General features: G+C 52.0%; 1 protein-coding gene across 1 annotated transcript in view; it reads left to right on the top strand.

The window, feature by feature from the left end:
* The window catches only part of LOC125456016 (guanine nucleotide exchange factor VAV3), a 196,626-nt gene that overhangs the window by 115,578 nt on the left and 68,715 nt on the right, over positions 1–12,333 (top strand). Inside the window, exons 15-16 of the mRNA XM_059648207.1 lie at positions 87–196; positions 4,868–4,969. Coding sequence (XP_059504190.1) covers positions 87–196; positions 4,868–4,969 — 212 coding nt within the window. The remainder of the gene's footprint in view (positions 1–86; positions 197–4,867; positions 4,970–12,333) is intronic.

Below are 12,333 nucleotides of genomic sequence, written 5' to 3'. Positions count from 1 at the left end.
CCCGGCCTGCATTGGGTTTTCAGATAGCCGTTATTGTTCAATTGTCTCCTCCAACTTATTTAGTTCCTGTGTTCTTGTTAATGCAGTGGTCACATGGATTCTACCTCACACATCTGCATGGCCAAAATGGGTTTGAATTCTTCTGTAAGACAAAAGAGCTGAAGAAGAAATGGTTGGAGCAGTTTGGAATGGCACTGTGAGTATCATTGAGTCATATAGCATGGAAACAGACCTTTCGGCCCCACTCATCCATGCCAACCAAGTTTCCTAAACTAATCTAGTCCCATTTGCCTGCATTTGGCCCATATCCCTCTAAACCTTTCCTATTCGTGTACCTGTCCAAATGTCTTTTAAATGTTGTAACTGTACTTGGACCTATCACCTCTTCTGGCAGCTCATTCCACATATGAACCATTTTCGGTGTGAAAAAGTTGGCTCCCAGGTCCCTTTTAAATCCTTCTCCTCTTTGAGCTCTCCCACCCGAGGGAAAAGACTTTTACTATTTACCTTATCTATGCTTCTCACGATTATATAAACCTCTGTAAGGTCACCCCTCAACCTCTTATGCTCCATTGGAAAAAGTCCTTTCCTCATAACTCAAGCCCTTGATTCCCAGCAGCATTCTGGTAAACCTCTTCTGCACTGCCTCCAATTTAATACTATCCTTCCTATAACAGGGAGACCAGAGCTGTTCACAGTGCTCCAAAAGTGGCCTCACCAGCACCCTGTACAACCTCAACGTGACGTCCCAGCTCCTGTACTCATGGGTTTGAGCAATGAAGGCAAACATGCCAAATTCCTTCGTAACCCCCCTGTCTACCTGTGATGCAACTTTCAAAGAACTGTGTACCTGACCCCCAGGTCTCCCTGTCTGGGAACACTACCCAGGGCCCTATCATTAATTGTATAAGTCCTGCCCTTTTTTGATGAAAATCCAACACCTTGCGTTTATCTAAATTAAATTCCATTTGCCACTCCTCAGTCCATTGGCCCAATTGATCAAGCTCCCTTTGTAATCTTAGATAACCTTCTTCATCGTCCAGCATACACTGATTTAGGTGGCATCCACAAACTTACTAACCGTGCCTCCTATATTCTCATCAAAATTGTTTATATAAATGACAAATAACAGTGGACCCAGTACCAATCCTTGTGGCACACCGTTGGTCACAGGCATCCAGTCCAAAAAGCAACCCTCCACCACCATCCTCTGTCTCTCACCACAAAACCAATTTTGTATCTAATTAGCAAGCTTCCCTGAATCCCAAGTGATCTAACTTTACAAATTAGTCTGTTACCTTCAAGAAACAGAAATCTAACAAGACAATCATTCCAAATCTCAAGCCTGTCTTTCATCCCTGAAGTTTTTATGCGCATACTGAACATGGCCATGTTTCCCAAATCTCCTCCATTCACAATATACTTTCACATCAGTCTCCTCTCGATCATCAGTAAAGTGATGGAAGGTGTCAGTAACAGAGCTATCAGGCAGCACCTGCTCAGCAATAACCTGCTCAGTGACGCCCAGTTTGGGGTTCTGCCAGGGCCACTCAGCTCCTGATCTCATTACAGCCTTGGTTCAAACATGGACAAAAGAGCTGAATTCCAGAGGTGAGGTGGGAGTGATAGCCCTTGATATCAAGGCTGCATTTGACCGGGTGTGGCATCAAGGAGCCCTTTGTGGGAACACTTGTATATTTGTGGATTATGTGAATTGAAAATGTTTGATTTCTGGCAATTCCTCTGTAGTGAAGGATTTATCATTCAACTTTTAGAATCCAACATTGAAAATCACAAATGAACTAGTCCCAAAATGCTGTTCAAAGAACAAAGAAACCTATAGCACAGGAACAGGCCCTTCGGCCCTCCAAGCCTGCGTTGATCAAGATCCTCTGTCTAACCTGTCATCAATTTTCTAAGGGTCTGTGTCCATTTGCTCCCTGCCCATCCGTGTACCTGTCCAAATATATCTTAAATGATGCCATCGTGCCCGCCTCTACCACCTCCGCTGGCAACGCGTTCCAGGCACCCACCACCCTCTGTGTAAAGAACTTTCCACGCATATCTCCCTTAAACTTTTCTCCTCTCACCTTGAACTCATGACCCCTAGTAATTGAGTCCCCAATCTGGGGAAAAAGCTTTTTGCTATCCACCCTGTTTACACCCCTCATGATTTTGTAGACCTCAATGAGGTCCCCCCTCAATCTCCGTCTTTCTAATGAAAATAATTCTAATCTACTCAACCTCTCTTCATAGCTAGCACCCTCCATACTAGGCAACATCCTGGTGAACCTCCTTTGCACCCTCTCCAAAGCATCCACATCCTTTTGGTAATGTGGCGACCAGAACTGTACACAATACTCTAAATGCGGTCGAACCAAAGTCCTATACAACTGTAACATGACCTGCCAACTCTTGTACTCAATACCCTGCCCAATGAAGGAAAGCATGTCATATGCCTTCTTGACCACCCTTTTGACCTGCGTTGTCACCTTCAGGGAATAATGGACCTGAATACCCAGATCTCTCTGTTCATCAATTTTCCCTCGGACTTTTCCTTTTACTGTATAGTTCGCCCTTGAATTAGATCTTCCAAAATGCATCACCTCGCATTTGCCTGGATTGAACTCCATCTGCCATTTATCTGCCCAACTCTCCAGTCTATCTATATTCTGCTGTAATCTCTGACAGTCCCCTTCACTATCAGCTACTCCACCAATCTTAGTGTCATCTGCAAACTTGCTGATCAGACCACCTACACCTTCCTCCAAATCATTTACATATATCACAAAGAACAGTGGTCCCAGCACAGATCCCTGTGGAACACCACTGGTTACAGGTCTCCAATTTGAGAAACTCCCTTCCCCTACTACTCTCTGTCTCCTGTTGCCCAGCAATTTTTTATCCATCTAGCTAGCACACCCTGGACCCCATGTGACTTCACTTTCTCCATTAGCCTGCCATGGGGAACCTTATCAAACGCCTTACTGAAGTCCATGTATATGACATCTACAGCCTTTCCCTCATCTATCAACTCTGTCACGTCCTCAAAGAATTCTATTAAGTTGGTAAGACATGACCTTCCCTGTACAAAACCATGTTGCCTATCACTGATAAGCCCTTTTTCTTCCAAATGGGAATAGATTGTATCCTTCAGTATCTTCTCCAGTAGCTTCCCTACCACTGACGACAGGCTCACCGGTCGATAATTACCTGGATTATCCTTTCTGCCCTTTTTAAACAAGGGGACAACATCAGCAAGTCTCCAGTCCTCTGGGGCCTCACCCGTGTCTAAGGACACTGCAAAGATATCTGTTAGGGCCCCGGCTATTTCCTCTCTCGCTTCCCTCAGTAACCTGGGATAGATCCCATCCGGACCGGTTCCTGTGCTGTAGGCTTCTTTGTTCTTTATTCATCTGCTATTCACAAAAAGCCAAGTGATTTTTCCAAGTGATAAGAAGGTGCTCAATGGCATTTAGTTGCTCAGCAAACACTGGCTTTAGAGGGTGGCCCATATTCAGGGTAACGTGATCACAGCCTCTGGAATGAACATACTCTGTTTCTCAGTGAAACTGAATTTCGTCAGTTAGGAATGGCCTTTCAATCTGAAAAGAGAAAATTCTCTCCTGAAAAGTGGCAGTGGAGGAAAAATAGATGGAGCGCATCCTTCTGTCTCAGCCAGTAAGAGAGAACATTTCTTGATTAAAAACTGTTTAAAGGCTGGTTCTCTCTCAGTGAGGTAGCTTGAAAAACCAAAGTAAATTTCAGAAATCAGGACTTCTACTTATCATCCATTTGCATTGAAGATCTCCTTCAAATATCATCCAGCAGTTTGTGACTGACAGCAACTTGATCTCATCAGCAGGAAACTGATGACAACTGTGAAAAATCAGTTTATTTCACCCTTTTTGTTTAGACCTTTGATCAAAATGTGATCTTTATCCCTGAATTTTTTCTAGACACGGGATCATTACAGAACTACGTATGACAGTGTGTTTGTCCAGTTAATAATAAACATGTTTTAAATCTACGCAGTAGCTGAGTTATTAACCTGTTTCTCTACATGTTTGGCAAACAGGTTTGGGTTACTATGAAACTGAAAGAACTGTGGATGCTGGAAATCAGAAACAAAAAGCAGAAATTACCAGAAAAGTTCAGCAGCTCTGGCAGCATCTGTAGGGAGAAATCAGAGTTAACATTCCGGGTCTAGTGACCCTTCCTCAGAACGGATGGTAGTGAGGAAAACGACAATTCTTCATTTTTTGAAGAAATCTGGTTAAATTCACTTTTGTTCTGATTGACAGAGAAACGAATTGGACATTTGGTGATGAAATAGATGGTTTTGTTCTTTCGGTGTGGTTCGTGGAAAAATAGGGCTGATGGCCAGCATGGTCCACATTTCATTGTTGTAACTGCTGGTAGTGTCCACCCATCTGGGCCAGAACGTCCAGGTTCAAGCCCGACCTCAACTGTGATAGTAACAGTAGTGTGTCACTAAATGTGCAAAATCTGGTTCATTGATAAAACAACTTGGCCACAGAGGCAGTGAAGTTACTATCAATTGTAACAAAGCTCATCTGGGCCACTCATGTCCTCAGGGAAGGAAACTGCCACCCTTACCTGGTCTGGCCTACATGTGACTCCAGACACACAGCCATGTGGTTGACTCTGATCTGGCCTCTGAAATGACCCAGAGGGTTAAACAGTTTGAGGACAGATAGGGAGGGGTAAGGAATGGTGACCTAGCCTGGGATACACACATCCCATGAAAGAATTAAACAAAAATGCAGCGGTTCCTGGAGTGGTCTTTCTTTCTGAAGCTCCTTTCTCACCTCAGTGTTTTGTTTTGTTTCTGTCTGTTGATTAGATCAAACATCCGGCCAGAGAACGCCAACAGCAACAATCACATATTCAGTATGCACAGCTTCGAAAGGGTCACATGCTGCTCTGCATGTCTGATGCTGCTCAGGTGAGACTGTGGGAGAGAGGGTCACTGTGAGAGAGGGGGTCACTGTGTGAGAGAGGGTCACTGTGGGAGAGGGGGTCACTGTGTGAGAGAGGGTCACTGTGGGAGAGGGGGTCACTGTGAGAGAGGGGGTCACTGTGTGAGAGAGGGTCACTGTGGGAGAGGGGGTCACTGTGAGAGAGGGTCACTGTGTGAGAGGGGGTCACTGTGTGAGAGGGGGTCACTGTGAGAGAGAGGGGGTCACTGTGAGAGAGGGTCACTGTGAGAGAGAGGGTCACTGTGAGAGAGGGTCACTGTGAGAGAGGGGGTCACTGTGTGAGAGGGAGTCACTGTGTGAGAGAGGGTCACTGTGGGAGAGGGTCACTGTGAGAGAGGGTCACTGTGTGAGAGAGGGTCACTGTGTGAGAGGGGGTCACTGTGAGAGAGGGTCACTGTGTGAGAGGGGGTCACTGTGTGAGAGGGGGTCACTGTGATTGAGGGTCACTGTGAGAGAGGGGGTCACTGTGTGAGAGGGAGTCACTGTGTGAGAGAGGGTCACTGTGAGAGAGAGGGTCACTGTGAGAGAGGGGGTCACTGTGAGAGAGAGGGTCACTGTGAGAGAGGGGGTCACTGTGTGAGAGGGAGTCACTGTGTGAGAGAGGGTCACTGTGTGAGAGAGGGTCACTGTGAGAGAGGGGGTCACTGTGTGAGAGAGGGTCACTGTGAGAGAGAGGGTCACTGTGAGAGAGGGTCACTGTGAGAGAGGGGGTCACTGTGTGAGAGAGGGTCACTGTGAGAGAGAGGGTCACTGTGAGAGAGAGGGGGTCACTGTGAGAGAGGGTCACTGTGGGAGAGAGGGTCACTGTGAGAGAGAGGGTCACTGTGAGAGAGGGTCACTGTGAGAGAGGGGGTCACTGTGTGAGAGAGGGTCACTGTGGGAGAGGGTCACTGTGAGAGAGGGGGTCACTGTGTGAGAGGGAGTCACTGTGTGAGAGAGGGTCACTGTGAGAGAGGGTCACTGTGGGAGAGGGTCACTGTGAGAGAGGGGGTCACTGTGTGAGAGAGGGTCACTGTGAGAGAGGGGGTCACTGTGAGAGAGAGGGTCACTGTGAGAGAGGGGGTCACTGTGAGAGAGAGGGTCACTGTGAGAGAGGGGGTCACTGTGAGAGAGAGGGTCACTGTGAGAGAGGGGGTCACTGTGAGAGAGAGGGTCACTGTGAGAGAGAGGGTCACTGTGTGAGAGAGGGTCACTGTGAGAGAGGGGGTCACTGTGAGAGAGAGGGTCACTGTGAGAGAGGGGGTCACTGTGAGAGAGAGGGTCACTGTGAGAGAGAGGGTCTCTGTGAGAGAGGGGGTCACTGTGAGAGAGAGGGTCACTGTGAGAGAGGGGGTCACTGTGAGAGAGAGGGGGTCACTGTGAGAGAGGGTCACTGTGGGAGAGAGGGTCACTGTGAGAGAGAGGGTCACTGTGAGAGAGGGGGTCACTGTGTGAGAGAGGGTCACTGTGAGAGAGGGTCACTGTGAGAGAGGGGGTCACTGTGTGAGAGAGGGTCACTGTGAGAGAGGGGGTCACTGTGTGAGAGAGGGTCACTGTGAGAGAGGGTCACTGTGAGAGAGGGTCACTGTGAGAGAGGGGGTCACTGTGAGAGAGGGAGTGACTGTGTGAGAGGGGGTCACTGTGTGAGAGGGGGTCACTGTGTGAGAGAGGGTCACTGTGAAAGAGGGGGTCACTGTGAGAGAGAGGGTCACTGTGGGAGAGGGTCACTGTGAGAGAGGGTCACTGTGAGAGAGAGGGTCACTGTGAGAGAGGGTCACTGTGAGAGAGACGGTCACTGTGAGAGAGACGGTCACGGTGAGAGAGAGGGTCACTGTGGGAGAGGGGGTCACTGTGAGAGGGTGTCACTGTGAGAGAGGGTCAGTGTGAGAGAGAGGGTCACTGTGAGAGAGAGGGTCACTGTGAGAGAGAGTTACTGTGAGAGAGAGGGTCACTGTGAGAGAGAGGGTCACTGTGAGAGAGAGTTACTGTGAGAGAGAGGTTTCTCGGTGAGAGAGAGGATCACTGTGAGAGAGGGTCACAGTGAGAGAGAGGGGTCTCGGTGAGAGAGGGGTCTCGGTGAGAGAGACGGTAACTGTGAGAGAGGGTCACTGTCAGAGAGAGGGTCACTGTGAGAGAGAGACAGTCACTGTGGGAGAGGGGGTCACTGTGGGAGAGGGTCACTGTGAGAGAAGGTCACTGTGAGAGAGGGGTCTCAGTGAGAGAGAGGGTCACTGTGAGAGACAGGGTCACTGTGAGAGAGAGGGTCACTGTGTGAGAGAGGGGGTCACTGTGAGAGAGGGGGTCACTGTGTGAGAGAGGGTCACTGTGGGAGAGGGTGTCACTGTGGGAGAGGGGGTCACTGTGAGAGAGGGGGTCACTGTGAGAGACAGGGTCACTGTGTGAGAGAGGGTCACTGTGAGAGAGAGGGTCACTGTGTGAGAGAGGGGTCTCGGTGAGAGAGAGGGTCACTGTGTGAGGAAGGTTCACTGTGGGAGAGAGGGTCACTGTGAGAGAGAGGGTCACTGTGAGAGAGAGGGTCTCTGTGAGAGGCGTCTCGGTGAGAGAGAGGGTCACTGTGAGAGACTGCGAGAGAGAGGGTTACTGTGAGAGAGAGCGTCACTGTGTGAGAGAGGGGGTCACTGTGAGAGAGGGTCACTGTGAGAGAGGGTCACTGTGAGAGAGGGGGTCACTGTGAGAGAGGGTCACTGTGAGAGAGGGGGTCACTGTGAGAGAGGGGGTCACTGTGTGAGAGAGGGTCACTGTGAGAGAGAGGGGGTCACTGTGAGAGAGGGGGTCACTGTGTGAGAGAGGGTCACTGTGAGAGAGAGGGGGTCACTGTGAGAGAGGGGTTCACTGTGAGAGAGGGTAACTGTGAGAGAGGGTCACTGTGAGAGAGGGTAACTGTGAGAGAGGGTAACTGTGAGAGAGGGTCACTGTGAGAGAGGGTCATTGTGAGAGAGGGGGTCACTGTGAGAGAGGGAGTCACTGTGTGAGAGGGGGTCACTGTGTGAGAGGGGGTCACTGTGTGAGAGAGGGTCACTGTGAGAGAGAGGGTCACTGTGGGAGAGGGTCACTGTGAGAGAGGGTCACTGTGAGACAGAGGGTCACTGTGAGAGAGGGTCACTGTGAGAGAGACGGTCACTGTGAGAGAGACGGTCACGGTGAGAGAGAGGGTCACTGTGGGAGAGGGGGTCACTGTGAGAGGGTGTCACTGTGAGAGAGGGTCAGTGTGAGAGAGAGGGTCACTGTGAGAGAGAGGGTCACTGTGAGAGAGAGTTACTGTGAGAGAGGGGGTCACTGTGAGAGAGGGTCACTGTGAGAGAGGGGGTCACTGTGAGAGAGGGGGTCACTGTGTGAGAGAGGGTCACTGTGAGAGAGAGGGGGTCACTGTGAGAGAGGGGGTCACTGTGTGAGAGAGGGTCACTGTGAGAGAGAGGGGGTCACTGTGAGAGAGGGGTTCACTGTGAGAGAGGGTAACTGTGAGAGAGGGTCACTGTGAGAGAGGGTAACTGTGAGAGAGGGTAACTGTGAGAGAGGGTCACTGTGAGAGAGGGTCATTGTGAGAGAGGGGGTCACTGTGAGAGAGGGAGTCACTGTGTGAGAGGGGGTCACTGTGTGAGAGGGGGTCACTGTGTGAGAGAGGGTCACTGTGAGAGAGAGGGTCACTGTGGGAGAGGGTCACTGTGAGAGAGGGTCACTGTGAGACAGAGGGTCACTGTGAGAGAGGGTCACTGTGAGAGAGACGGTCACTGTGAGAGAGACGGTCACGGTGAGAGAGAGGGTCACTGTGGGAGAGGGGGTCACTGTGAGAGGGTGTCACTGTGAGAGAGGGTCAGTGTGAGAGAGAGGGTCACTGTGAGAGAGAGGGTCACTGTGAGAGAGAGTTACTGTGAGAGAGAGGGTCACTGTGAGAGAGAGGGTCACTGTGAGAGAGAGTTACTGTGAGAGAGAGGGTCACTGTGAGAGAGAGTTACTGTGAGAGAGAGGGTCACTGTGAGAGAGAGGGTCACTGTGAGAGAGAGTGACTGTGAGAGAGAGGTTTCTCGGTGAGAGAGAGGATCACTGTGAGAGAGGGTCACAGTGAGAGAGAGGGGTCTCGGTGAGAGAGGGGTCTCGGTGAGAGAGAGGGTAACTGTGAGAGAGGGTCACTGTCAGAGAGAGGGTCACTGTGAGAGAGAGACAATCACTGTGGGAGAGGGGGTCACTGTGGGAGAGGGTCACTGTGAGAGAAGGTCACTGTGAGAGAGGGGTCTCAGTGAGAGAGAGGGTCACTGTGAGAGACAGGGTCACTGTGAGAGACAGGGTCACTGTGAGAGACAGGGTCACTGTGTGAGAGAGGGTCACTGTGAGAGAGAGGGTCACTGTGTGAGAGAGGGGTCTCGGTGAGAGAGAGGGTCACTGTGTGAGGAAGGTTCACTGTGGGAGAGAGGGTCACTGTGAGAGAGAGGGTCACTGTGAGAGAGAGGGTCTCTGTGAGAGGCGTCTCGGTGAGAGAGAGGGTCACTGTGAGAGACTGCGAGAGAGAGGGTTACTGTGAGAGAGAGCGTCACTGTGTGAGAGAGGGGGTCACTGTGAGAGAGGGTCACTGTGAGAGAGGGTCACTGTGAGAGAGGGGGTCACTGTGAGAGAGGGTCACTGTGAGAGAGGGGGTCACTGTGAGAGAGGGGGTCACTGTGTGAGAGAGGGTCACTGTGAGAGAGAGGGGGACACTGTGAGAGAGGGGGTCACTGTGTGAGAGAGGGTCACTGTGAGAGAGAGGGGTTCACTGTGAGAGAGGGTAACTGTGAGAGAGGGTCACTGTGAGAGAGGGTAACTGTGAGAGAGGGTAACTGTGAGAGAGGGTCACTGTGAGAGAGGGTCACTGTGAGAGAGGGTAACTGTGAGAGAGGGTCACTGTGAGAGAGGGTAACTGTGAGACAGGGTCACTGTGAGAGAGGGTCACTGTGAGAGAGGGTCACTGTGAGAGAGGGTCACTGTGAGAGAGGGTAATTGTGAGAGAGGGTCACTGTGAGAGAGGGTCACTGTGAGAGAGGGTCACTGTGTGAGAGGGGGTCACTGTGTGAGAGAGGGTCACTGTGAGAGAGAGGGTCACTGTGAGAGAGGGTCACTGTGAGAGAGGGCCACTGTGAGAGAGGGTCACTGTGGGAGAGGGGGTCACTGTGAGAGAGGGTCACTGTGAGAGAGAGGGTCACTGTGAGAGAGGGTCACTGTGAGAGAGACGGTCACTGTGAGAGAGAGGGTCACGGTGAGAGAGAGGGTCACTGTGGGAGAGGGGGTCACTGTGAGAGGGGGTCACTGTGAGAGAGGGTCACTGTGTGAGAGAGGGGGTCACTGTGAGAGAGGGGGTCACTGTGAGAGAGAGGGTCACTGTGTGCGAGAGGGTCACTGTGAGAGAGAGGGTCACTGTGTGAGAGAGGGGGTCACTGTGAGAGAGGGGGTCACTGTGTGAGAGAGGGTCACTGTGGGAGAGGGTGTCACTGTGGGAGAGGGGGTCACTGTGAGAGAGGGGGTCACTGTGAGAGAGGGTCACTGTGGGAGAGGGTGTCACTGTGAGAGAGAGTCACTGTGAGAGAGGGTCACTGTGAGACAGGGTCACTGTGAGAGAGAGGGTCACTGTGATAGAGGGGGTCACTGCGAGAGAGAGGGTCACTGTGTGAGAGGGTGTCACTGTGGGAGAGGGGGTCACTGTGAGAGAGGGTGTCTCTGTGAGAGAGGGGGTCACTGTGAGAGAGGGTCACTGTGAGAGAGGGGGTCACTGTGAGAGAGGGGGTCACTGTGTGAGAGAGGGTCACTGTGGGAGAGGGTGTCACTGTGGGAGAGGGGGTCACTGTGAGAGAGGGGGTCACTGTGAGAGAGGGTCACTGTGGGAGAGGGGGTCACTGTGAGAGAGGGTCACTGTGAGAGAGAGGGTCACTGTGAGAGAGAGGGTCACTGTGTGAGAGAGGGGTCTCGGTGAGAGAGGGGTCACTGTGAGAGAGGGTCACTGTGTGTGAGAGGGGTCTCGGTGAGAGAGGGGGTCACTGTGAGAGAGAGGGTCACTGTGAGAGAGAGGATTACTGTGAGAGAGAGTTACTGTGAGAGAGAGGGTCACTGTGAGAGAGAGGGTCACTGTGAGAGAGGGTGTCACTGTGGGAGAGGGGGTCACTGTGAGAGAGGGGGTCACTGTGTGAGAGGGGGTCACTGTGTGAGAGGGGGTCACTGTGAGAGAGGGTCACTGTGAGAGAAAGGGTCACTGTGAGAGAGGGTAACTGTGAGAGAGGGTCACTGTGAGAGAGGGTCACTGTGAGAGAGGGTCACTGTGTGAGAGGGGGTCACTGTGTGAGAGAGGGTCACTGTGTGAGAGAGGGTCACTGTGAGTGAGGGTCACTGTGAGAGAGGGTCACTGTGGGAGAGGGGGTCACTGTGAGAGAGGGTCACTGTGAGAGAGGGTCACTGTGAGAGAGACGGCCACTGTGAGAGAGGGTCACTGTGAGAGAGACGGTCACTGTGAGAGAGGGGGTCACTGTGTGAGAGGGGGTCACTGTGTGAGAGAGGGTCACTGTGAGAGAGAGGGTCACTGTGGGAGAGGGTCACTGTGAGAGAGAGGGTCACTGTGGGAGAGGGTCACTGTGAGAGAGGGTCACTGTGAGAGAGGGTCACTGTGTGAGAGAGGGGGTCACTGTGAGAGAGGGTCACTGTGAGAGAGAGGGTCACTGTGAGAGAGAGGGTCACTGTGTGAGAGAGGGGTCTCGGTGAGAGAGGGGGTCACTGTGAGAGAGGGTCACTGTGTGAGAGAGGGGTCTCGGTGAGAGAGGGGTCTCGGTGAGAGAGAGGGTAACTGTGAGAGAGGGTCACTGTGAGAGAGAGACAGTCACTGTTGGAGAGGGGGTCACTGTGGGAGAGGGTCACTGTGAGAGAAGGTCACTGTGAGAGAGGGGTCTCAGTGAGAGAGAGGGTCACTGTGAGAGACAGGGTCACTGTGAGAGAGGGGGTCACTGTGAGAGACAGGGTCACTGTGTGAGAGAGGGTCACTGTGAGAGAGAGGGTCACTGTGTGTGAGAGGGGTCTCGGTGAGAGAGAGGGTCACTGTGAGAGGAAGGTTCACTGTGGGAGAGAGGGTCACTGTGAGAGAGAGGGTCACTGTGAGAGAGAGGGTCTCTGTGAGAGGCGTCTCGGTGAGAGAGAGGGTCACTGTGAGAGACTGCGAGAGAGAGGGTTACTGCGAGAGAGAGCGTCACTGTGTGAGAGAGGGGGTCACTGTGAGAGAGGGTCACTGTGAGAGAGGGTCACTGTGAGAGAGGGGGTCACTGTGAGAGAGGGGGTCACTGTGTGAGAGAGGGTCACTGTGAGAGAGGGGGGGTCACTGTGAGAG

Source organism: Stegostoma tigrinum, chromosome 8 (assembly GCF_030684315.1).
Source record: "Stegostoma tigrinum isolate sSteTig4 chromosome 8, sSteTig4.hap1, whole genome shotgun sequence".
In the NCBI taxonomy this organism is placed as follows: domain Eukaryota; kingdom Metazoa; phylum Chordata; class Chondrichthyes; order Orectolobiformes; family Stegostomatidae; genus Stegostoma; species Stegostoma tigrinum.
This window is presented reverse-complemented; position numbering and strand designations above follow the sequence as displayed.